Below are 27,820 nucleotides of genomic sequence, written 5' to 3' on the forward strand. Positions count from 1 at the left end.
TATGTGGATGATATGCTTATCACGGGCCCAGATACTCAGCAAATTGCAGCTTTCAAGGCTGATTTGCAGCAGATTTTTGACATGTCAGACATGGGACAGCTTCATTATTATTTGGGCATTCAGTTTGCTCATGTTGAGGGGGGTATCATGATGTCTCAGTCCAAGTATATTGGACAGCTCCTTGATCGTTTTCAGTTTGAGGATTGCAAGCCAATCTCTACTCCAGTGGACCCTGGCTTCAAATTCTCAACTCATGATGGGAGCCCACCATGTGATATCACTCTTTATCAGCAGGCTGTGGATGCCTTATTTATTTATGTCACACCAGACCTGACTTGCAGTATGCAGTATCTCAGCTCAGCAGATAGATGCATATGCCCAATTCACAGCATTGGCAGGCAGTGAAGAGTGTCTTCAGATATCTCAGAGGCACTCAGGATTTAGCCCTCTTCTATGGTGATCAGGGTTCACTTACCATGCATGCTTACACGGATAGTGACTGGGCAAGATGTTCCGACACCAGAGTGTCACATACTGGCAATTGTTTTTTGCTTGGCAATTCATGCATTTCTTGGCTCAGCAAGAAGCAACCGACAGTTGCCACGTCTAGTTGTGAGGCTGAGTACAAGGCAGCTTTCACCGCTACAGTACAGTGTGTTTGGCTTCGACAGTTACTTACAAATCTTGGTATTTGCCAGACATCCTCCACTATTGTCTACACTGACAGCCAGAGTGCTTTGGCCATTGCGCGTAACCCAGTGTTTCATGCGCGTACCAAGCATATTGAAGTTCACTATCATTATGTTCGGGAGCGGTTGTCAGCAGGAGACATAGAGTTGTCCTATATTCCCACAGAGAACAACATCGCAGATATGTTTACAAAGGCACTTCCTCGTCCCAAGTTCGAAGTCTTCCGACAGGCTTTACACTTGGTTCCCTTTGTTACATGATCTGACATTCCTTGTACATTCATAGGTGGCTATATCCTTTTGGATGAACATGTGCCACCATGACCAGAAACTACCAGGTATTCTGAGACGTTTCCAGAGTACTTCAGCCCATCCCATGGAGGGGGGTTTGTAGGCCATCTTCTGGTGGTTCTAGTGATGCCCTATAGGCCATGGTATGTGCCTTGTAGGCATAAGTGTAGGCACTTATAGTGTTAGTGCCTTCTGGGCCACATAGGACACTTAGTCCTATGTGACACCTAGGACACTTAGTCCTAGGTCTAGGTACAAGTACTTTGTACTTGTGTATTTTCATCTTATCTAAGTTTTGACGTGACTGCTCTATCGACTCGTCTTGTACCTGCACTCTCTCTCTCTCTTCGTTCCGTACCTTCAATGAGTCTCTGTGTAGAAGGCAATGTCTCATCCTGTGTATGACTCAAAGTTCCCTGGCTTTGACATAAGGTCCCATTACAGTTCTGAACAGTATAGGTCACGATCTCAGTCCTGTGAGTCTCACAGACTCCGTCTCCCTAGGCAGGTATGTTAATGGGCCTCGCCTAGGGCCAGTCAAAATGGAGTTTAAAGAGTTTGACACAAGCAAAGTTAAAACCAGCCACACCCATTTGTTGATCAACTTGACTCAGAATTTGCAACAAATGCCAACTCTTGTATCAGGCATGACAAGGAAAATAACTACCATAACCATCTAAAATAGTTTTAATTGCACGTTAACATTCAAGAAAAGAACTAGATCTAGCACGTTGGGAAAACTAGACACCAAAGCATGTCCTTGTAAAAAAGAGATCACAACAACCGCAGAAACAATCACATGCTTGAGGTGAACATTGAGGTCTAAAATTATATCAAAGAACATCTAAAAAACATTGCAGTATAGGCATCTTATGACAGGTGCATAGAAGCAAATCATCAAGCTTTGTCCCATCTTGGAGTAATTCACTGCTTACATTAGCCATTCATTGGGTCATCACAGACTAATGCCAGTATTTTTTGCTACCGTAAACTACATGAGAAATGTAACATCATACATGTGTTCCATCCACAGTATTCCTCCCTCTGCTATTGTTTACATGTTTTGATCATCACCATTATCACAAGATAAGTATTCATAAATCAAGTTCTCCATATATAGAAACACAACTTAGCACACTAACTTTTCCTGTTCACTCTGAGTCTGACATAAAATGTGCCAACATGCCTCCCAGCTTTGAAGTCAGCAGCCAATAAATCATCCTTCCTCAACAAGGCAAGAACTTACCTTCCCATGGTGTTGCACAGCAGTTGCAATGCCTCCAAAATCAACCTCTGCTAAAGATTCATCAGCATAAAAACCTGCCTTCTGGTGTGGGTTCTCACCATATCTTAACGATGATCGTATTGACAGAGGCACCGTTAGGCTGGGAGCAAAGCCTTCTGCTCAGGAATACACAATGAGACGTAAAGCACAGAACTTGCTGGACAACATTGCAGACGCGCATAACTCCTAGATAGTAAAAGAGGCATCTTGTGAGAAAAAGCCATGGAAATCATCGTATACCAGATCCTGTTTGTTTCCACAACCATTCAGCAACTGCAGAGTCATAAGATGCAACATGCTGAAATGCCTTCCAGGCTAATTTTTTCCTAAACATTTGGTCATCTTCTCTTCCTTTGCCCTGGAGATGTTCCAAAAGAGAAGGATAGTCTGCTGGGTCAACGACTACTAGAACATCCCTATGATTCTGCAGAACAGAACAAGAAAAGGGGGGGCGCAAACCCACCAATGTCAAGTTAATTTTGCTGACTTTAAAAAATAGGTATAACTTTGCCAGCTACACCATGAAATAGTAACTTCCAACTGCATGGGTTCAGAATACACCATACCTTTGCTGCTGCTCTAATCATGGCTGGCCCACCAATATCAATATTTTCCACACCATCTTCAAAAAGGATACCTTTAGAAGCAGTGACTGTTTCGTAAAATGGATAAAGATTCACAATCACCAAGTCAATTGTGCCTGCCAGTTATCAAAGAGGAATTATTGAATGTGAACAGATTTTGTGAAGGTCAACAATTGCCAGAAGGTAAGTTAGAACTGACATCTAGAATGAGAATCAAATAAGATGATAATACACACAAGGCCCCCCAAAAAAATATCTGAAAACAATAAATAATAAATAATAAAAGTCCACGTTGTAACTTTAGATAAAGCACTTGCAGTCATTATTTTAGTTCATGTTAGCTTGGCTCTTAACTCACTACTTGCAAGTTGAGACTCAAAATCATGGATCGCTCTTTTCCTGCTTCAACCTAGGGCTCCTGTTGAATGATTAAGAGAATGATTAATGATCCTCATTCGAAAACATTGGGTTCCATCATGCATGGGTCTATATAAAAGCCAAGATCTTGAAATAATTTGTAGATTATCAAGAAAAGACATATATTTACACTATGTTATTGAGACGGAAAGCTTCAACGTCAACTTTTCATCAAAACCCACTTTTAGAGTCTATCATCATGGATCGCTCTTTTCCTGCTTCAACCTAGAGCCCCTATTGAATGATTGAGAGAATGATTAATGTTCCTCATTCGAAAACATTGGGTTTCCATCATGCATGATTCTATATAAAAGCCAAGATCTTGAAATAATTTGTAGATTATCAAGAAAAATACATATATTTACACTATGTTACTGAGACGGAAAGCTTCAACATCAGCTTTTCATCAAAACCCACTTTTAGAGTCCATATCATGACATAATTGACTTACGACCCTCAACATCAGCTTTCCATCAAAATCCATTTTTAGAGTCACATATCATGACGTATTTGACTTACGACCATTTAAACCATTCCTTGGAATTACATCCACCAAAGTTGCTCTATTTGCAAATAACAAATGATCTAACGTCATGAGATAAATTAGATCAGCCAAAAGTGTGATAAAAGACAATTTCAGACTCCCCTATGAGCAACTTGTACATCCCAAAAAAGAAGTTGCTATTAGAATGGCTCTCTGAAACTTTAGACCACCATCATACATCATGGTGTTACCCAACTCTCTCTCTCCTCGTATCTTAATGAGATCTACAAAAAATAGTAATTTTGGACACCACTAGACCACCAGCCAGGGTTGGTCAGCATAGCTGAGGAATCGGAATAAGCAAGATTGAAATACAGTTCCTTTGTCTCAAAGACCTATCCTAATGACTGATAAATGAGGCCTATAACACTAGATAAAAGCCTTGGAAGGGGGTCGCCCTTAAAGAAGGCTGTGAAGAATGATAATGAACACGCATATCTTCATTTTCGTCTCTTTTTCATTGTTTTAGTCATGGGCTTCTTTGTTTGGACCTCTATTTCATTATCTGGGCTACACTTTTTTTCAAATTTTCAATTCTTGTCTTCCAATCTCTCTATCTCAATTATCATACACCTAATCTTTTTTATCACACATAGCAATGATCTGAAGTGAGGAGACCAAAATGGCGACATACATAGCAATGATTTGGGTGGAATCCCGAAGAAGGGTCCTACACGCTTGAAATATGAGACTTGTCATACATTGAGAGCTCCTTTTTTATGTTCTACTTTTTGCAATCAGGTGAGTGTTATGCTTTTTGGTGCATTGAGAAACCCATATTGATTTTGTATCATAATGTGTCACAATACATGTATGAGGCAATCCTCACATGCAATAATGGTGACAAGATTTTTGCTCTCTCTCAAGATGACTCAGAACTCTTAATATGATGACGAGTATAGGAAGCTGAGATCTCTCTCTCTCTCAGATCTCACACCTATGCAGGTAGAGGAGCGGCGCATCCTACTTCAGCAGCGAGATGCAGCCCGTCAGGAGGGGAAGTGGGCTGTCGTCCGAGATGGCCGCCTGCTAGTTGGCCCCCGCACCGAGCCCCACCAGGTACTCAAGACACGGTAGCAGGCTCCCCCCCCAAATAGGGAGACATGGTCTATGAGATTCAGACTCAGCACACAGTACCCTTGGCATGCACCATATGGAACTGTAATGGTACCCTATGGTCTGACCCTGGGAATTTCTCAGAGTCATACACTCGACGTGACATAGTTTTCTATACAGAGACACACCAGAGCCCCGAGCGCCCTCTCCCCTCGGTCAATGGCTATACCTGGGAGTCAGTATTCCGTGAGGAGACCAAAGATATTGGGGGGGTCCGAGGCTCAAGCGGAGTTGCGGTACTCTTCCGTTCAGCACTCATTAGTCTGATATCCGTGGTCAGACGGGATGTTCACGCCCGTTACCTATGGCTCTGCTTACGACGGTCACCGTCGCTCTCGTTCTTTAACATAGGGCCTCCCGCCGCCCCCGACGACCGAGCTCGACTAGGCAACATGACGTTAGAGGCCAATCATCCATCGCAGGGTTTTTTCGACCTCCCATTTAACAGGCCCTCTATGATTGGCCTCTGACGATCACCAGAGGCATATATATATATTTGTATCTCCCCCCTACTGCTCCATTTTTTTTGTGCCATTTTTTTGTATCATCTGGAGATAGATACACATTTTTTGCACCAGGACTAGACACACCGTCCTTCATAACTTTTTTGAAGAAACGGTTGGCCGGACCGTTTTGAGACCGCCACCGTTATGCTCATTGTACTAGTTATCTTTAGTCTCATAGACCTTCACGGTCTCCCGAAGACTTTAATAAAATCTCTCTCTCTCTCTCTCTCTCTCTCTCTCTCTCTCTCTCTCTCTCTCTCCAGATGACCCCAATCCACAGCACATGCCCCAATTGGAAAGATGACTCAGAACTCTTAATATGATGACGAGTATAGGAAGCTGAGATCTCACCTCACACATGAGAGCCTTGGGCAATATGACAACACAGAGGCACAGCGGATTTCACGATGTTTGACACGTCATAAAGGCGGGCCTTCCTCACACACAGGATGGAGGAGATCATCTGATCATTTCGAGGGGGAAATCCTACCATTGGATGGGCACTTCTATCTGAGGGGAAGCCGCCTATTCCCATCACATATCCAGAGGTATGGCACACATATGCGAGCTCACTTTATGATGACCTCTTCACCTTCAGATACAACACTCCACCCTAGATCACATCTTCACCTTGAGGGCTATCATTAAGGAGGCATGATCAAGGCACCAGAGAGTCTATGCTTGCTTTGTAAGCTTCCAGAAGGCCTTCGACGACGTTCCACGATCCCGTATGATCAGGAAGCCTAAAGAGATGCACATTCCAGAGGTTATGATTTGGAGGGTGATGAGCCAATACGAGTTTGTCAGAGGGAGAGTTGGTGTCCCACTAGGCCTATCATACTGAGTTGAGCGCACCATCAGGGTGAAGCAGGGATGCCCTCTGTCACCGACTCTCTTTGAGCTCTACATTGATGAGATCACATGCTTTACTGCTAGGAGGCGAAGGATCACTGCTTTCTGACTTCATGATACAAATATTATTATATGAGGATGACATAGCCCTTATATCATCTTTAGCAGAGGAAATGCACAAGCATTTGGAGGCCCTAGAGGTGTTTTGCAGGGAGAGAGACCTGACAATCAACCTTGGGAAGACCAAGGTCATGATCTTCAACACCTCACGCGCTGTGCCACACCAACATAGATTCACCTACCAAGATGAGCCAGTGGAGATAGTGTAGTCTTACACATACTTGGGGGCAATCTTCAGAACGCCAGTTTTCAAGATGTCCATGCAAACAAAGCACGACTCGCACATGGATAAGGAGCTATGACCCGACTAGAGAGGCAGTGCTTTCAAGCGCACTTTCAAGATCCGCCGACAAAGGGATGGATTTTCGACACCCTAGTGAGTATGATGCATCTTCTTGGGGGAGCGATCTTTCAACGACAAAGTGGAGGAGATTTGAGCGGCTACATGTGATTATGGGATCTAGGATGACTCAGAGTAAGCCCTCAATCCCCCATCAGATAATACAGGCAAAGTTCGCCATGACACCTCTCCAGGTTGATGCCATTTTCCAGACAGTGACATTCCTCCACAGAATTTGGACCTTACCCCACTAGAGATTAATGAGGCTAGCACTAGAGTCATCCAGACGGTTAGCAGAGATTGGGGTCAGTAGTATGTGGTATGCAAACCTATCCACTTGGTCGGACTTGGGGGGGAAGGGAGGGGGAGGGGGGGCCATGAGTTCCCCACCAAGATCCAATGTTATCACGACCACTTCTTGAGAGTATCGGAGGATGGACTCATCATTGGACCCCAATACCTCGAGGACAAAGGAGTCTCACATGCCCTGAGGATTGCCATTGGACAGATGTGGGTCTCGTCCCATCAACTGGGATTGCTGCAGGGACGGCTACAGGCATACCCAGAGAGCAACGGTTCTACAGGATATGCATGCTAGGGGAGGTCCAGATAGAGGAGCATTTCTTGTGTGTCAGCCCAGCCTATTATGAGGTCCCAAGGCGATATCACTACCTCTTTCAGGGGAGGCACGGCTGTGGCCCATTCTCACGATTGATCCACTTCCATGACCAAGTCTGCATTGGGCTCTATATGATTGAGATGTGACAATATAGAGAGACGCTATTGCGACAGATCAGATAGCAACAAGAGGTGACCGCACCACACGAGGCTGAGGTAGACCAAGCATAGCGGCATGTCACGGCTTTCTATGCATTTGAGTCAGAGGTAATCTGGATTTATGCTTGGGATATAATGTCGCGGATATGCTATTTGTTGCAGACCTAGCTAGATGGAGGACGGGTTGAAACAGACCCTAAGAGCTTGGGCTTGAAGGACTTCCGGCTGATCACCCATCATGAGGGTGGCAATTGGAGGATACTGGTACCTGGAGTGCTCAAGTTCGACGGCGGGTTCGTGACTGAAGGTGGTGGTACCATCAAGTGCTACCAAGGATGGACATGTGTACCAGATTGGTGTCCTAAAGCACAACCGGACCTGGCGGAGCAAGAGCCACTAGATGAAAAGCCAGAAGACGACGACGACACCAAAGTCTTCCAGATGGCTACGACACGAGCTACTAGAGCATCCTCATCGATGGATTGGGATCAGCCCAGTGTGGGTCAGTGAGAGGGAGTGTTGGATTCGTATATGTCACCTCCCAACCAGTGAGCCCTCAAATGAGGAGAGCATGGGGAGGTGAACCTAGGGTTTGAAAGAATGGCACACTAGCAGCATTGTGGCTGCCATGTGGGCAGCAATCAGACAAAGACACAAAGAGAAGTCACCATTGAGGCCATTGAGGCCAGATCTGAGGCAGAGACGCCAAGAGGCTGTCCATGCTTGGAGAAGGCCTGTTTGTGCAGGGTTTCCAGCAAGCAAGGGATGTGTGGACAGGGCAGATGACGCCAGGTAGGGACGAACTGTACGGAAGCTTGCGTCAGCAAGTACAAGCTGATTGGAGCAAATCCAGAAGGTTGTAAAAGGCCTGGCAGGAGGCAGAAACACCAGCAGGAATATGGCGAACTGTTTGGCAAGGTTTGGGGCAGCATAGGGGCAGATCTAGGCCGCTAACCTTGGCTGGGCCAGTGCCTGGATGCCACATGGCCAGCAAGGGCCTCCAAATGGGAGCGCTGGAGGGAATTTATAGACCTCCGGGCTGGCTGGTCGGTTATTTTGAGAGGGCCTTGGGCCCTATAAAAGGGGGCCCTTGAGGCCTCCCTTTGGTCACTTGGAGCAGCAACCTCACAGCAGAAAGGAGCAGCAGCAAGGCTACCCTTTGGCCTACAGCTAGGAGGCAGAGAGTCTACATAAGCTCAAAGGAGCCCGCAGGCTAGAAGTGCCAGGCCAGCTCATGATTCTATAATTAAATGGGCTTGCATGTCAGTGATTATTTTTGGAGCGGAACAAGTAATCTAGATCCACTCTATTGACTACCTCGCGCCGAAGGTGTTGATTCTAGTGTTGTAGGTAATTTTTGGTACGATCGGAGGACCATGGTTTAGTGGGACTCCGCATCTCTTTTGTATTGTGTCCAGTTTTGGACGGAAACATATCATTGTGGATTCTATATTTGTCTTGGATGCACTATCTATTTACTAGCCTGCACACACATCTATGGTCATAGTTTTTTCCATACGTTACCATACGCATACGTCATACGAGTACGGAAGTATGATTGGAGTATGGTTCAGCCCTTGGGGCTGAAACATACGTGACCCTAGTTTTACCCAAAAAATTTCAGAAAAATATAGATTGATCATTGATCATTGTACACATTAAATTGACATAGAGGTATTAAACTGAAACTTGAAACTTGTATTAATTTTAAAGTCATCACTCATGAGTCATGAGTCGTGAATCGTGATTCATCATTCATGAAAGACTCTAGCCTCCAGAGACCCTAGTCATCTGGATTCTAGATTTTGATACATCATGATTCATACATGATACATAGTGTCCACTGTCAAATGATGGAATCATAGATCATAGATCAATAATCAATACTACACCAAAACATCATGATCAAAGGAAGTAGGTACTAGTAACTACACCAAAACATGAAAGCCAAAACATCATAAAGAAAAAGCTGCCAGTGTGCCACAACCTGGAAATAAAGCATGCATGACAATTCACAACCAATGAGGCTCAAGCCTCAAGCTGCATCTTCATTCTCATCCTCTTTCTCATCCTCATCCTCATCATCATCTGCATCAATGCCTGCACCCTCCTCATCCTCCTCCTCCTCCTCATCACTATCATCCTCATCTGCCTCGCCATAGAACTCCAAAAGACTAGAGCTGCTTGAAGCTGCAGCAACATCCATCGTTCCTGTAAGTGTAACAATAGGAGCTGCAATGTCTTCTCCCTCTGTATCTGCTTGCCTCGCTAGCAGCCTATCATCATCCTTCTCCTTGTTGATCATTTCTAGGGTCACTTCTATCTTCTCAAATCCCCTTTCCTTGATTTTGGAAATGAGACATCTCTTGATCTATGCATACTGCTTCATTAGTTAGCTCCGTTGTACGCAAAACATTATAGGATGGAGGCTTGAAGGTAGGCCCAACTTGGCCAATGGCACGAACCATCTCCAAAAAATAAGGGCTCCTCACCTGAGAGCAATGTATGCATCCTTCCGTGCTTGTGACTCCCATGCCTTTTCCAAGGTTCCCTTTGACATCTTCAACTTCTTTTGCTTTGGCTCATATGCACTGCCAGATGCATTTCCACTTGCAGTACCACTCACTGAGGCATCTCCCAAATCAGCCACATCTTCAACAAGCTGTTTTACGACAGCTTTTAGGGCCGCCTTTGCCTGCAATCTTCGACAAGTATCTTTCACATTTTCAAGAGGAGCGGTACACTTGTCAACCCCCAAGCCTGTAAGCCCAAGAAAATGTGCCCTTATACGGGTCGATCCTCCATCCCATGAATGAGGGCAATATTTACATTTACAAGTGTATTGGCCCTTCCCCAAAGGCTTTAAGGCCTCTACAAATTCCCATTCTGGTCCTTTTTGTCTTCCCATTTGCAGATCTGCAAGCTGCAAATTTGCAAAAGAGGGCAAATAAGGCATTGGGCAAAGGAACAATTTCCAAAGAGGGCTTGAAGCCCTTGCAAGCTGCCCTGTTAGATGGCATCAACTAAAGAGAGAGCACTTGCTGCAAAACAGGAAAAAAGAGCAGCCATTGCAATTACCTTGACGCTTGGAGCAGGTAGAGCATAGAGGCAAGCTGCGGGCTGCAACTGTACGGTGACCACTCACCTCCAAAGCAAGTAGAAGAGGGCAAAGGGCTGCCTAAATAGAGGGCAGCAAGGTGCTGAAGAAGAGGGCAAACTGAAGAAGAGTGAAGGGCTGAGGGGACTCAGGAGTCGGGACTGAAGAAGAGGGCAAAGGGCTGCCTAAATAGGCTCTTGAGAAGAGGGCAAAGGGCTGCCTAAATAGAGGGCAGCAAGGTGCTGAAGAAGAGGGCAAAGGGCTGCCTAAATAGAGGGCAAACGTCTGCCTAAATAGGCTCTTGAGGCAGCAAGGTCGGTGTGCAGGCAGAGAGTCGGTGAATCGTGATTGGAATTTGGGCATAGATTGTACTATGTAGTACGTACGGCCTTTCTTGGGATCCTTCACAAGGATGTCGTACGGATTCAAAAATAGAAGCCAAGCAATAATATAAGATACGCATCCCGATTCCCCCCCCCCAAAAAAGGCACATACGAAAATCCATACAGACGTCCGTACGTACGGCCGTACGGAATCCATACGAAAAAAGGACCGTACGCGTACAGATGCAATAGTGTCTATGGTTGTGAAGTATACACAAGTAAAGAAGTTTGATTCCATAGTGAAACACTTCCGCGTGTAATTCCTAGGACGCTCTATCAATCTTCAGCTGCAAGATACCCTCTGTAGGGATTTCATTTCTAACAAACACTGGAAGATCGTGACGGCTGGATTGTTCGAGTTCGAAGGCGGGAACGTGACTGAAGGAGGTGGTGGCAGGAGGTGCTACCAAAGATGGACCTGTGTACCAGGATGGTGTGCGGAAGCAGAACCAGACCTGGTGGAGCAAGAGCCACTGGATGAATAGCCAGGAAAAGATTTTGACACCAAAATGTTCCAAAGGACTGCGACCAGGGAGGAGTTACTGGAGCATCGTCATCGACATGTCGCCAATGGGCCAAGATGTGTCGGGGTAAGAGGGAGTGTTGGAAAGGTCACCTTCCCATCTGTAAGCCCCCAAATGACGAGAGCATGGGGGAGGGAGACCTAGGGCAAGGTATGCCCAGAGAGGGCAACAGATGGTACAAACAGGCCATGCACGTGGTGACACATGGCGGATGACTACAGCAAGGGTACGCCACTGTACGGATCAGTACGGGCTGCTGCTGCAGGGCAGTGTACGGAAGGTGTGCAGGGTGCCCCAAGGTCCGGACAAGGGCTGAGCAGAGGCGGATCAGTAGCAGCATGGAGTCGCACAGTTGCAGCAGGTATTGGGCAGGTCTATGGCCTGCAAAAGGGCTGGCAGGTGGCGGGGTAGGCAGTCCAAAGGGGCTGGAGGGCTGCTACAGACCAGCCAGTCGGCCCAATTAGGGCTGGCTGGTCGGTTGGTTCTGGAGGGCCTTGTGCCCTATATAAGGAGGGCCTTTGTGCCCTCATATCTCATCTTCTAGAGCAGCACTTCAGGGAGCAGGAAGGAGCAGCAGAGCAGCACCAGTTGGGCCTATGACCAGGAGATGAACTGGGCTGAGGAGCTGCAGACTTAGCTCACAAAGGGCTGCCTACCTAGGCTGACACTCAAGGCAGCAAGGTTGAGAAGATCATTCTAGACAGAAAGTCTATAGACGCTCGAGGTGGAGCACGCGGGCTCGAGTCTAGAGATAGCCAGCAGATAGGAGAAGTACCTTGTGGTAAGATCAGAGGACCACACCATTGGTGGGACTCTGGATCTCTCTCTTTTGTATTGTGTCCATAGCTTTGGACGGAAATATATTATTTTGGTGGTTTCTCTATCTGGCTGGTTCATTCTCTATTGATGAGTCTGCACATCTATTTTATGCACATAAGTTAGAAAGTTTGTGATTCCACACCCCGCACCACATTGTGTGAGCTCCTGGGCATTACTATCAGTCTTCCGCTGTGCGTACCCTCTGTTGGGTCTTTTCTAACAAGAACTGAGGGAGAATATGATGAGAGAGAATGTGCTGAGAGGAGAATGTGATGAGAAATCTGAGAGATAGAACTGCTGAAACAGCTCTGGACCTGCCCCAAAACACTGCTGTCCACGGCACCTTTCTGCTGTGAACTGATCCGCTCCAAAGTGGCGAGGCTAGGGAGCTCATTAGCTGCAATGAGACGCTGGTTTTGGGCATGGAGGCAGGCTGGAACAGTAGGGCAGAAGACCAGGGCACTATATGAGCAAATGGGGCTGAGTGCCCCTTAATAGGGCCTGAAATGGCCAACCTGAACAGCCAGTTGACAAACCAGGCTGACCGGTTGACTGACCTGGTTGGTCGGTTGTTTTACTACAAAACTGCTCTTCTACCTCCAAAACACTCGCAGCCTGCGTACTCTCCTAGAGCTTCAATGGGCTGAGTAGTGATGCCCTGTAAACACTTCCCCTTGCCGCTCCGGTGGACAGCCAATGGTGAGACGTTTGCTCCGTGATCCTTGACGTCCTTGTTGCTTCTGTTTGCAGCCAATGGCAAGGCACAAGCCTACCTTGTTCCCTGTCCTTCTTGCTGCTGTGTAGGCAGCCTTGTGTGAAGACCTTATGTGGGTGTTTGGGACCTCCCTGCTACTGTGTAGGCAGCCCAATTTGAGGCACCTAGAACCCTGAGCAGTAAATAAGCAATGCCCCCCTGAGGTCCCTGATATAGGGCTTGGAAGCTGCTGAAACATGCTGACCAATCTACAGACTGGCCTGACCTAGTGCTGCAGTCTGCCCAAATGTTGCGCCTTGCTGACACTCGCTAGCTCTGCACCTGGCACCTTTCTGCTGCAGGTTTCCAGCCTGTTCTGACTTTTCTTTCAGCTCCAATTGGTCCTATTTGCTGCGCAGGTCTTCAGGTCTGTCTGCAGCCTTCTGACTTGGCCTGACAGTCCAGCTTGGCTGTCCTTGCAAGGTCTCCTCTGCTCCAGGCTCTGCTGCCACTGTCGCAGTCTTCTGCTTTCCTTGCTATCAATGCTGCCCACATGGAAGCTTTCAGGCGGCCCATGTGGCAGCCCTGCACATTCCCTCAGATTTGGCCCCGTGGAGCACCATTTCGTTAGAGGCCCACGTGGCATCTCCCATATGCTGCAGTACACCTCCCCCATATCCTCCTCATTTGGGGGCTCACAGGTCTAGAGGTGACCCAGATAAACCCAACAGACTCTTCAAGACATCATGGTACATTAGCCGCTGATTTTTAAATGCAAGCAGTTCATTTTTAAAACTTGCATTATCATAGTTTCAATTAATGTGACAATGTAAATAAGAAACAGGAGCTGATGATAGAGGCTTTCAAACCAAATTATACATGCATTAAAAGAAAAAAGGCATTTCTTGCTTTAAAGACTAATCAGGTACACAAACTCACCTATATGCCATTTCCTTAAGGCTTCCATATGAGTGTCCAAATCTCTCTTTGCAAGAATGCCTCCATGTATTGCAGGATGCAAGGTTTTAACACGACCATCAAGCTGACCATGTTAACATACACACCTTATAAGCCCTGTGTAAACAAGATTAATTCCTGTACCAACAAAATTGCAGAACAGAAAGTCACAAGAATGCAGCCATCGAAGCAAAACAACAGGATCCGTCTCAGAAGGTAAGTAAACAATGATTGACGTATGCAAGATAAAAGAGATTCAATGCCATTTCCATAACAAATCCCATCTCCCTCCATTTGTCCTATGCATACCGTATTGTTCAAGCCTTCCAAAATGGTATCAGTAACACGTAAGGAAAACGGATTCATTTTTTACGTCCTTACCTCCCAAAAGGTAAATATCCATTTACATTTCAGTTTTTAGAACTGAGGGAACGTAAATTTACTTGCCATCTCTGGAAACGCGGTGAGCTCATCGACCTTCGTAACAGGAACTCCGACATTTTCCAAAGTCGTGGCGGTGCCACCAGTAGAGACGATTTCATATCTGCACGTAAAATAGTGCAAGCGAAAATGAGTCGTCAAAGGCTTATCCACTACCAACGAATGGGTTCGTTGCACGAGTGACAAAGCTTACCCAAGATCAACAAGACTTCGTCCCAAGAACTCCAAATCTCTTTTGTTCGACAAGGAAAGAAGCGCTCGCGTGGATCCTGCATTGTGCACACACAAAAATGGAGAGTGAACTGGGTTGTGAAGCAAGGAATCCAAAAAAAAAGAAAAAAAGGAGAGTGAACTGGGTTGTGAAGAAAGTAATCAGAAACAGTGCGAAACGAGGAGATAGGGAAAAGATGATGCCTGAGGAAGGAGAGGCAGGGGGGGAAGCTGGTTGAGGAGAGGCGATAGAGGTGTAAGGCTGCTGGTCTGCCATGGAGGCGATTCTCAAAGGAGTGTACGAGGGAGGGGGGTGGAGGAGAGAGGAGAAACTAAGATGAATGCGGTGGAAGGAGAGGGAAGTGGGTATGGGTGTGGCTATGGCTTTGGTAGAAGCAGAAGCAGAGGCAAATGAGAGGAGGGAGGCCGCCATAGATTTTGCAACACTAAAAGCTCACACAAAAGAGACCTTTTTGTTTTTGTTGTTGTTGTTGTTGTTGTTGCTTCCCCATTTTCGAATTCTTCCCTTTATGCCCCCCACACCCGGGGGCCACTTACTTCGAAGCAGCCATGGAGTGCCCTCGAATCGGCACCTCCATTCTCCAGGTTGCAAAATTTGAGCATCTGTCCACGATTTCTCTTCCAAGCAATCTGCCTTTGCCACCTCGCTCTCAGTAGTGCCTTCAATGTTCCTCCAGGAACCCACAACCCTCCCCTAACATTTTGCCTATGGAGGAGGAAATAGAATCGAAAGATGATCGGCGTGTTTTGTGGTTTACACCGCCTAACATTCATCAAACTGTTGATTTATGTCACCAATGTGTGATTGGTCTAGCGATTGCAGGAGAGGGAATGGGCCAATCATGTAGCGGTTAGTAGACTTTGCATGTAATGGGCTGCCTTCATGGACTAGATGCAAATATTTTGTGTCAGTGTTCGAGCCTGTCCCTCCTATTGGGCCAACTAGGATGGCAACCCCTTTAGGAGGATGGCCAACAAATGGTTTGAACCTAGCCTATGGGATGATTGACAAACATCGGTCCATGGCTCCAACATAGGGGCATACTTCACATGGCAGCCTTTAATAGGCCATTCAAAAGTTTTTGTTGTCCATTAGAGAAATTGAGGGGCAGTCTCCCGAGGTGCGAATGTCTAAATAAGTGGGCCATTGAACCAAGAAGCCGTTGCTAGCTCAATAAACAATGTCTACAGCTCATCAAACAATGTCCACACTCTATGAAGCCAATAGTGCCCAAAGGCTACAACAATCGAAGGATGTGCAAACATTTCTCAATCCTCCCTATTTATAAGAGCACCTCCATGTGGCTAGCTCTCCCATGGAGGTAGGACCTTGATGTAGTGAAGAGGTACCTCCAACCAAGAATGCAAGCTTCGTTTGGTGCAAATGGCCACATGTTCAAAACGCTTCACTAGTAACCGGCACCAGTCACCTCATGTTTGGTGGATGTCAATCTGGGATGGAATCAGCAACTTGCATGTGTGATCAAAATGATATGTGGCTCCTGCATGGCTGATCCATAGTGAATAGGAGGGTTTTGAGCCCTCCCATCCTTAGCTATCAACAAATGTTATCACCATCGTTTATGTATCATTGCCAAATATCAGCTGCAACAAATGTTATCACCATTGTTCAACTATCAGCTACAGCGACGACTGTTATCACCACTGTTCAACAAGGAAATTAGCATTAATTCTAGATTACACCTCCAATTAATGCTTAGTGCAAATGACCACATGCTCAAAACACTTCACTTGTAATAATCAGCACCATCACCTCATGTTTTGTGGTGGCTATTAGTCGGGGATGGAATCGGCAACTTTGCATGTGTGAATGGAATGAGCATTGCCTCATTTGTGGGCTGATCATGGTGAGTAGGAGGGAATGCAAGGCATGATTTGAGCTCTCCATCCTTTCAATGTTAGTTGCAACAAACGTTATCACCATTATTCAACTACGACATTGGCATTCTTTCTAGATTGCATGTAAACAATCGCATCGGCATTCCTTCTAGATCTCATTTAAACAACCCTATGACCTATTGTTCAATTGTTTGCCCTCCATTGGATAGATTAAGGGAGCTCCTTTCCTGCATCCGTTGGCCTATGATCTTACGAATAGATCATGGCATACTATGGCCCTCCTGCCCTAACACTTTTACATCTTGTTTCTCCTCATGAACATCTTGTTTTTTTGTCTTTTCCCTATCATCATTTGTCTTTTCCCTATCAGGATACCCCTATCATCATTTGTCTTTCATCATTATATGTGTGCATGTAAGCCTCCCATGAGAGTGTAAGCATATCTACTTAAAGCCCCAATTCGGAATGCAACCCAAAATTGAAGGCTACTCCCTAATGAACATATGCATGCCACCAGTCAATAGGAAAATGGAAAAATGACGCAAGTGGTCACAAAGCTTCATTGATCAAGGCCTCCGTTGAACTTGAATCCATCCAAAGATGAGTGTGATTGGTTGTTGGAGGCTAGAAGGTGCAACGGAGGGGGTTTGAAGAAAACAAAAGGCCAGTTTGGAGCCCTCCATTCATGAGTGGAGGAATGGTGACACCCTTTGTACACTTCTACATATGGCCATGCCTTCGTTCAATTGTTACCCATCCATTCCAAGGTTGACCCTCCAAACAAGCTCCAAACCTCTATGCATCTGTCCATTCTCTTATCCCAATGAAACATAACCTAGGCAGGCAGTTAAATTGAACCCCTTGAATGGGCCAAAAAGTGAATTCTTTCAAGTCCAAAGTCCACACTCTAAGAATTGCATACTATATTGGAGGCAACTTTTCTTTGTTGGCCTGATGGTGGCAAGTTAATCACATCCACCAAGAAGCTCTTGTATCTATTGAACCCACACTTTTCCCCAACTTGAAAAAAACCCTAAATTACATTAATTAGTTTAGATACATTGGGGTGGTTTAATTACATTGACTTGTTGACCTTTTTTAGGTTTTATTTGCATTGCTTGATTTTTTCGCATCTATTGATATTTGTTTGAGGTGGGATATGTAGCATATTGCTTTCTTGAGCAACATCTCATTTTCCTAATGGCCAAAAGATATGACAACCCATTTACTCTTCTACATGTTAAAAGTAAGTTTGAAGCTATGAATCATCAATTCAATCCATGCATAATTTAAATTCCCCTTTTGTTCATCTCTTTGGCCACTATTCAATTTGAATTCTTTGATGAAATTACAATGCACTCTTTGATTATACTGGATCAATCTTTGAATTTCATTGGTGTGATTGTACCATCCAAATGGAAACAAAAGCTATGGATCTATGTGGTGTGTCATTCTACTCCTGATCTAAATTCGTGGGAGGATAAGGAAGTGCTCAAAGAGAATATGATTTGTCAAAGTTGTGTGAATTTTATATGCCTTAGGAGGTTTGACAAACTTGATTTCCTTTTCAATTGCTTTGGTGTGATTGTTTTGGCTTGCAATAAGCAACTTAGGTCTCTCCTTTGATGATGAAATATTTCTATGTCTCATTAGTTTAACGTGGAAGTAGTAACAATAACAGTGTGTAGAAGAGAATGTTGATAGGCTATCGATATTATGAGAGGTAATTGTATCATCATAAAGGCAATTGTTGAGTAGTCATAAAGCTATCTCAAGAAGTTCATTGGATTACAAGCTATCTAAATATTTAATTTGGGTTGCAAATCACAAGACAAAGGGTCAAGGTCACCTTAATAGCTAATCTACCCTAACTTTGATAAAGTTTCTCCGGATTTGGTGATGTTTCCCAACAAGACCTCTATGTGATTCAAAGGTCAACAAAATGAGCTTATCATATTGCTTAGAATGTTTCTCAAAGATGTGAACTAATGCTCTAATTTTTTAAAACAAATGAGCTTGTCATAATGCTTAGAATGTTTCTTAATGACTTGAATTAGTGCTTCACGTCCTCAAACTCCATGATGCACCCTCTCCACATCACACTCTTCCACACTCTTCCAATCACACAACCTCACTCTATCCTCCATCTTGCTTGCTGCTAATATGCCAACACACACTTATCCTTTTTCTCAAGTGCATGCTTTGACAATCTTCTCTTCCACTCATTGTCCCATTCATTCTTGTCACCAATCTCCAGCAAGTGAATGACAATAGAGTAGCTATGTGAGACTAGGGATTTTGCATAATCTTTCTTGTACTTTCACACATTCTTTGCATGTTTGTTTATTGAATGCATGTCTGTAATTACAAAGGAATCTATATGAGACAACAATTGTATGCATTACCAAGCCCAAGAGCAATTGCTATCAAACTGTTCACCTCTCCTTCTAGTGCATGTGGTTATCTCTAATACCTCTATCTCTCTCAATCGAAAAGATGGTTTTCTCTCACACAAGGTAGAGACCTCTCTTTCTAAACTGTTAGTCTCTCTCAATATTGAAACCTATCTTTCTCTCAAATTTATCTAAAGAAGAATACCTCTCTCTCACACAAGAAGAATGAATACTTTGTCTCTCTCTCAGTGAAGAAGATTGAATACTCTCACTCTTGCAGCGGAGATTTTATTAGAATGAACGGAAATTTTCTTTCATCAATGGAATGAAAGGATGGAAGCTCAATCTCTCAATCACTCTCGATCTATCACACTCTCTGACAATGATCGTGATGCCTCAGCGAAAGGAAAGGGAGCTCTGATACCATGACAAAATATGAAGAGGGGAGAGGAGAAGAGTGGAGATGAGAAGAAAGGGTATAGCTAGAGAGCACACCACAAAGGACTACATCAGATTTAGTTGAAAATGTAAAATATATATAATCCCTTTTAGGGTTAGGGTTAGGGTTAGGGTTAGGGCATCTAACCCTTTCCTTTATAGCACTCTGTGTGTTAGGGCTAAGAACAATATCTAACACATGATGTTGAGATGGTTTCTCAACACCTTATTCCCTCAGGTGATGCGCTTATATGTATGTATCCAAAATCTTCATGGTCACCACATCCAGTCGAAGAAATGTTTGAAAATCACTTTTGGAAGCCACTACAACCATTTTGCCGCATGAATCTTCCAAATGTTGTTGTAATTAAACTACACAAATGGTGTTTCTTAGCACCACCTTTTTGGGAGGATGGAAAATAACTTCTTTGTTGTAAGCTAAACATAGGATCATTTTTTTATTCCTAATGTAAACCATGCACATTTGTGAGTTTTGGATGAATGGTCAAATCTAGGGGAAAAATCAATTGAGTAGAATCAATGTAACATAGTTGCAACACCTCTAAAATTCCCAAAGATCAGGGGCTAGTGTTGGGTTATCATTTTTCAATCAAGATGAATCTTACAAACATAGTTGCAACCAAACCATAAAAGCATTGTTTCCCTATTTTACAGGTCAAAAAGACAAGGTCTTTAGTTGTTGCAACTTCTCAACGCCACCCTTTTTTAGAAGGAACAACAACTTGTAGATCAAAACCTAAGCATATGATCAATTTAAATTACTGATGCAAACCATGCAAACATACGGTGTAGACCATGCATATTTGTGACATTTGGGTGCATGGCCAAATCTAAGGGGGAAATCAATTTAAAACACTAAATGCAACATAATTGCAACCCCTAAAAATTTCCCAAATTATCAAGGTTTTCCCAAATTTCTAATATGGTGCTTGAAATGGAAAGAAATTCCTATGTTAGATATCAATGCTCCACTCTCATGTAACTATGCGGGAACAAGCTAACTCTACTTGTAAGCCCCCCATATGAGGAGAAGGCATTTGAGTAGCTCGGTTATCCGGTAGGTCCTGGTTTGGACACCAGATGGGGGCTATGTGTGACCTGATGGTTGGACGGCTTCAGATAGAGTTGGCACACTACCAACTAGGCTACATGCAAGTGCGGGAAGGCATCCCATGACTGACTGCATTGAGGGTAGATGGAGCATTTCCTGGGGCAGCCCACTCTCGGGTTGCGGGACCCGTTTGGAGCCCTAGATGATCCCGGATGGCTCTGGGTCGAACGGTGACCATAGGAGGGTTGCTCTATTCTGCACCACGGTTCTATCGTGTGGTCGGTGGCCTATTCCGACCTCTAGTTGGCCGTTTTGGGCGGACTGGGTCGATCACGTAATTGGGTCTAACCGACTACGACTGATGGCTATATAAGAGCAAGCCCGTGAAGCCCATTATCATCACTGGCTACAACAACCCTGATTCCTTAGCATCCAGCCTCCGTCCTCTACTGTTTCTAGCATGCCATTGAAGCTTCTCACATAGGAGCGGATGGCTGGGAGGCAGTGCATCTATTGTATCAGTTTTACAGTAATCAAAATTTTGATTCTCCATACTATCTGCTTTTCTCTCTTGCATACGAGATCCTGTTATCTATTGAGCGCAGACATTGTATTGTTTTCTTACATGGTAGAGAGGTTTGGTCATCTAAACCTTAGTTCTTTAAAGGAGATGCATAAAAGTGGAATGATTGCAGACCTACCAGAAATTACAGATTTGCCCAACGTATGTGAAGCTTGCATGATGGGCAAGTAGCATCGGCAGCCCTTTCCTAAAGAGGCCAGTAGGGCAAACGCTCCTCTAGAGCTCGTTCACACGGACCTCTGCGGAAAGATGGAGACGAAAGCTTTGGGTGGTTCCTACTACTTCATGACGCTGATCGACGACTACAGTAGAAGGATATGGATATACTTCCTGAAGACTAAAGATGAGGCTTTTAGTAAGTTCAAAGAATGGCATGTAATGGTCAAGAAAGAAACGGGGAGGAAGGTGAAGAAGTTGAGATCAGACAGAGGTGGAGAGTTCACATTAAGTGAATTCGAAAGTTACTACAAAAGTCACGGGATCAAGAGGCAGAAACCCCGCCACATATATCACAACAAAATGGAGTAGCAGAGTGCAAGATGCACATCATCTACGAAATGGGCAGGAGTATGATGAACGGAAAGATTTGCCAAAGACTTTCTGGGCTAAAGCATGTAACACGGCAGTTTACATTCTGAATCATAGCTACATGAAGGCTGTGAACGGGATGACTCCACTACAGGCCTTTTCTGGTAAGAAACCTTGAGCTGCACATTTCAGAGTTTTTGGATGTGACTGTTTTGTGCATGTCCCTGATGCTAACAGGACCAAATGGGAACCAAAGAGCCAGAAGTGTATTTTCTTGGGCTACAGTGAAGAGGCGAAGGGTTACCGTCTCTATAATCCTGTTACCAAGAAGGTAATAGTAAGTCGCGATGTAGTCTTCTCAGAACAGCCGCATCAATTGGAGGAGGATGCTTCCTTCCCAGACAACCAGGACTAGAATATCCATCCAGTACAACCACCAACAACAGACCGAACTCCCCCAACGGTGCTTGGGAGGATTCAAGATAAAGAAGAGGAAGAAGAGCCTGCAGAACCACAACGGCAACGGCCATTCCTGAAGTGGGTAAAGCAGCTTTTGGACGGCAGAGAACCTCTAGCCATTGAGGAGGAACCATCCGAACACTGCCGGTCCAAAAGATTAGAGGAGCAAAGAAGGGCGCAGGAACACTTGGTCAACTACGCTTTGATGATAGAGGTGATCCATGCTAAAGAACCCAAGTGTCTTGAAGAGGCACAGGGTGATGATAGGTGGATGGAGGCTATGCAGTCGGAGTATGGCTCCATAATGAAGAGCAACATGTGGGACCTTGTGGATCGACCACCAAAACGCAAGGTAATTGGCACCAAGTGGGTGTACAAGACCAAGTACAAGTCCGACGGCATGTTGGATAAGTACAAGGCTTGGCTCGTGGCAAAAGGATTCGCACAGGTACATGGTTTTGATTATCAGGATACTTTTGCTCCCACAGCTCGACTAACCACAATCCATAGTGTTTTGGCCTTAGCAGCACAGGAAAGTTGACCCGTGTTTCAGATGGATGTAAAATCCGCCTTTCTGAATGGAGATCTCAAGGAGGAGGTATACGTGGAACAACCACCACGATTTGTGATCCCCGGTTTAGAAGGTAAAGTCTGTAACCTGAAGAAGGCACTTTACGAGCTAAAACAGGCCCCACGAGTGTGGTACCAGTGGATTGATGCCTACTTTCTGCAAAACAGGTTCAAGAGGAGCCCATCTGATGCAAATTTGTATATCTATAGAGAAGGAGGCAGGTGTATGATCGTGGTCCTTTATGTGGACAACCTTGTCATAACAGGGAATCATGAAGAGAAGATCTCGCAAACAAAGCATTTGCTAGGAAGAGAGTTTGAAATGATAGACCTTGGTGGACTGATGCATTTCTATTTGGGGATTGAAGTTTGGCAAGAGCCAAAACATATCTTCATTTCACAGCTGAAGTATGCTAGAGAGATATTGAAGGCATTTGGCATGGTTGAGTGCAAGACAATTGGCACCCCTATGGAGGTTGACGTGAAGCTCTCAAACGAGGATTCATCACCACTGGTGGACGAAGCAAAGTACAGAAGGCTTGTGGGCAGTTTGATTTACTTGTGCAACACGTGGCCGAACATCAGTTTTGCGAATGGTGTACTAAGCAGGTTTTCCAATAAGCCCCAAGAGAACCATTGGAGGGCAGGGATGCGGGTGCTGAAATACATCAAAGGCACACTTGATTATGGCATCACCTATACCAAGGGCAACATCTTGACCGGATTCTGTGACTCGCGGATTGGGCAGGAGACATGGGCAGTAGGAGATCAATGACGGGTTACTGTTTCTCACTTGGATTTGGAGATTCAATATCACTTTGTAAGCGAGCTCATCATAGATGGAGAGGTCAACTTGGTGTACTGTCCGGTCCGACTACCACTCGGTAAAGATGTCTGCAACATTCTCTTTGCTATCACAATGCTGTAGTGTGATGTCACCAAGTAACACTTTTTCTCTGATAAAATTCTCTCTGACATCAATGTGCTTTGTCCTGGAGTGATATACTGGATTTTTGGCCAATGCTTGAGTTGATTGATTATCACAGTATATTAAACATTGTTGGTTTTGACTGATGAAAGTAATATGTTTTTGACAAAAGTCTTCTGAGCCATATAGCCTCACATGCACTTGTAGTGAGTGCTCTATATTCTGCTTCAGTCGAAGACGAAGAAACAATTGGCTGTTTGTTTGAAAACCATGATATAGCACCTTCACCAAGAAAAAATGCATATCCTTGTGTGGATCTCCTGGTCTCATGATCTTCGGCATAGTCAGTATCCATGCAACCGTGGATGACTTCCTCTATATTCTATCCCAAACTGTCTTGTACCTCTGATGTATCTCAAGACTCTTTTGGCTGCATTCTAGTGAGACTATTTTGGATTTGCCATAAATTGTGCAAGTGAGCTTACTGCATAATAAATATTTGGCCATGTGATAGATATATAAGAGATTCGATGAGCTGCTTATAGTATCTGTCAAACTCTATTCCATGGGAGTGGCTGCAATCTTGCAATTGTAGTGCATAAGTCCAAGATCTTTCATGTCAAACTATGTAGATAGGTCTTGTTTTAGCTTTTTGATGAAGCTATCCTTGCTTCCGGTCACAATTAGATCATCTACATACAAAAGTTCAATAGTAATGTCTTCCGCTTGAACTTTGTAGTAGAGAGAATGATCTGAATTGAATTTCATGCATCCCAAATCAGCAAAATACTTGTCGATTCTACTGTACTAACTTCTAGGTGCTTGCTTTAAGCCGTAGATTCTTTTCTTGAGATGGCAAATTGGATTCTCCTTTCAAATTAGATTCTCCTTTCCTGGTTCAACATAATCTATTGGTTGTTGCATGTAGACTTCCTCGTCTAGATAACCATTGCGAAACACATTCTTGACATCAAGCTGGTACACATTCCATCTGCTGAGTGTCACTAGTGATATCAATTACCGTATGGAATCCATCTTTGCTACTGGAGCATACCCAAGTGCAAACCGATGAGTGATAGTGCTGCTTCGTCTTTCTCCTTCTAGGCATCATTTTCTGCAATGGGTATGTCTTCTTTTATAATCTTCCAAAGCTTTTGATGCATCAGGAGATACCTCATTTGTGTAGACCAGGTGTGGAATCCTTCCCCAGTGAACTTCTCAACAGTTGGGGAACGTATAGCCATTGTAAGGTCTTACCAGTTGAATATACTTTCAAATCTGGCAGTGTCTAATTGCATAGAAAAAATCTGACTTGATAGTGTGTAGAGCTCGCAAAATTGGTTATTTTTCCTTTTTGGAGCATGTGCAAATTCCTCCTAGATTGCAAGTTATGCCTTGTCGAAGTTTCTGTGAAGAAGAGAAGGCTTTTGCTAATGTGGCACTGTGCTTAGCAAGGGTTACTATGTGCTTAGTTGGCATGATGATGTGGCATTAACCTAACCTTAAGCCTTTAACCATGGTTTAACTTAACCACAGTTAGTTTTACCCTAACCATGGTGAACCTTTACCATAGTTATTTTGACCAAAACCTAACCATGGTGCATCTTAACCACAGACTTGACTAGCCTTATCTGCCATGTGGCATTTCCATGTGGCTTAGGGTAGGCCTTGGAGAAGAAAGAAGCTTCTCTGCGATGATGATTTGTGGAGAATGGAGGCGATGACAATCATTGAAGGGCGGTTGGAAGCAGGTGCTTGCAAATCTAAAGCTTAGGAGTCAGCTGAAAATGCTGGGGACTAGCTGTCAGAGTCTGCTTGAGGGATGGAAGGTCGTTGCAGAGCTTGCTTTCATGTAGACACCCATCAAGGGTGGAGCTTTGCTTTGGGTTGATGGCAGCTTAGTGAAGCTTGGCGTAGGCAGGTCTGGTGGCTTAACTCAAGTGTTGATGTCAGGGCTAGATAGCCAAGCTGGTTAGCGTTGAGCACCGCTTGCTTGAGTTTGTCGTTGATGGCAGTGTTTGGTCGAGACTATAGGTCATGGCTAAAGCAAGGGTCGACTACTAGTTGTACTCCTTTTGCTTGTAGGTGCCTGAGACCCAATGGACAGTCGAGATGGTCATTTGGCGAGGACATGTCGGCTAGCCTTAGAGGTCGCAGTGAAGGCAGCGCATTCAGCTGAGTCTCTAGCATGGAGTCGAGCTTTGCTAGCTAAAGCTGGTTGTTGAAGTCCGCTTGCTGTTGCAGGTCGCCTAGGCACTGAGTCGATGAAGCCTTATGTGGTTGGTAGCTGACTTTAGATGGAGGGCTAGCCTTAGTCTTGGAGTTATAGGCTGCTTGCAAGTCCTGTCAAACCAAAAGTACGTTCAACCCTCAATATCTCTTAAGGAACCTTAGAGATCCTCCATAGATCAAAGCAATGAGAACTCTTTCACAGTGAGTCTGAAACCACATGAGGATTCTCTCACTCTCTCTCGAAAAGTAGAGGTGTCTCAGAAATCTCTTTCACACAAACTCTCAATAGAATAATGAATCTAAATTTCTTGCTCTCTCATGAATGGAAATGGATGGAAATTTTTGAAACAAATGGAAGTTTTTTTTTTTCAACACAATCTATGGAAGTGAACTCTCACAAGGACACTAGAGAAGCTCTCAATCACTATCACACTCTCACAAAGATGGCGCCTCAACAAAAGGCAGAATCATGCTCTAATACCATGACAAAGTGAGGGATCAAGAAGGATCAAAGCACCACAAGAGAGACATAGGGTAGCAAACACTCAATTTATTGCAATGTGTGTGTACTCAACATGATAGGCTTCTTATATAGAGAGAGCCTTTAGAATAGTCAAACCATGTGGGATCCTCTCATCCACATCTCTCCTTGTGGATATCCTCAATCCACATCTCCACATCATGTACTCCACATCCTAGGGTGGCTACTTTGATTCTTTCCTATACCATACCTTAGCCTCTAATTATGTGCTCATGGCACCACAACTCTCAACAGTTTCAACTTTGTGAACCATTCCTGATGATTTGTCATGTGAGATGATGCACCGCTATTGATGTACCAAGGATTCTGTTATGCTTGGTTGACTTGATAGCTGAAATCCTCTTTTGAATTGCAATCAGTGTCTAGGTACATTCTATCAACCTTCTGCATTTCCTCATTTGTAAGAAGCATATTCCCATGTTCATTTGTAAAATGACTGTGACTAGAATGTCCACCAAGATGATTTCCTCTTCCGTGGTGGAAATTCCCTTGATTACTGCTAGATTGATTGCCTTGGTCATACTGCTTCTTGCAACAATCTCGGGGGGTTCACCTAAAAATATGTAAGTATACCACATGAGTTCAAATGGAGGGGCTTTTTAATTCCAAAATTTAAGGTAAATTTATAGAAATGTATTTACATAAGGGGATTATTTATTGATTTTTGGAAAAAAACCATAAGTTTGTATGGAAAAAGGGGTATTTTTATCCCTGAAAATTTTATAGATAAGGGGTTTTATAAATACCCCTTGAATGCATGTCATATATAGGTTTTATTAATAGTGCACCCCCCGAGGCAGCAATCTCATTTATAGTGTCCAAACTTATGACAGTAGTTGCACTAGATGTTTGACATGTTGGTGGATGCATTCCCTCGTCCCTTAGAATCTTCCTTGATTGGAATGATTTCCTCTTTGTTGATGTTGATGTTTTTGAGGATGATGCTGATGCTGATGTTGACTTTGCTAATGTGACTTTGTTGCTGATGATGACCACTTCTTTGGAATGATCTACCTCTTCCTCTGCCTCTGCCTCTGCTTTTGTCTGAAGCTGTGAATGCATGATCATTAGAATGGCCTTTGCATGCATGAATGGCTTGCATCCTGAGTTCTTCACCAAGTAAGACTGACTGAAGTTCTTCCAGTGTCAAAATTTGCCATTGGATGGCAATACTTTTGACTAGATTCTCGTATCCCTCTCTTAGTCCATTTAAGATGACTTGAACCATTTCTACTAGATTCATAGTCTCTCCTGCTGTTGTGCAAGTTGATTGTTGTAGTCTTTGATCCTGAGTACATAAGCATGATCGATTTTGCTGCTGTTGCAGAAACTCTTGTTTATTTGGTTTCTCAGTGTGAGAATCTTGGAAGTGTTCTTGGACTCGTAGAGATCTACGAACATATCCCATGCTTCTTTTGATGTCTTGACTGTGTTGAGCTATCCTAGCATGACATCTTGCACATTTTGCTTGATCAGATGATATGCGTACTTATCTTTCTTATCCCTTTTTGCCTGTGCTCAGGCAATGGCAGGATCTGCTATAGGTGCG

The 27,820-nt window shown here is 44.2% G+C and overlaps 1 protein-coding gene across 2 annotated transcripts in view; it reads right to left on the reverse strand.

The window, feature by feature from the left end:
• Positions 1–15,143, reverse strand: part of LOC147896111 (AICARFT/IMPCHase bienzyme family protein) — a 46,583-nt gene extending 31,440 nt beyond the window's left edge. For both annotated transcript variants that reach the window (XM_087382385.1, XM_087382386.1), the window contains exons 1-7: positions 14,851–15,143; positions 14,630–14,705; positions 14,443–14,539; positions 13,978–14,080; positions 2,832–2,965; positions 2,506–2,689; positions 2,227–2,381 (exon numbers count right to left, since the gene is read on the reverse strand). In XM_087382385.1, coding sequence (XP_087238511.1) covers positions 2,227–2,381; positions 2,506–2,689; positions 2,832–2,965; positions 13,978–14,080; positions 14,443–14,539; positions 14,630–14,705; positions 14,851–15,079 — 978 coding nt within the window. In that variant the 5' untranslated portion in view covers positions 15,080–15,143. The remainder of the gene's footprint in view (positions 1–2,226; positions 2,382–2,505; positions 2,690–2,831; positions 2,966–13,977; positions 14,081–14,442; positions 14,540–14,629; positions 14,706–14,850) is intronic.
• Between the last annotated feature and the right edge of the window lie 12,677 nt (positions 15,144–27,820).

The sequence above is a fragment of the Dipteris shenzhenensis genome, chromosome 12 (assembly GCF_047967505.1).
Source record: "Dipteris shenzhenensis isolate YYH24624 ecotype China chromosome 12, Dip_SZ_1.0, whole genome shotgun sequence".
Classification (NCBI taxonomy): Eukaryota; Viridiplantae; Streptophyta; class Polypodiopsida; order Gleicheniales; family Dipteridaceae; genus Dipteris; species Dipteris shenzhenensis.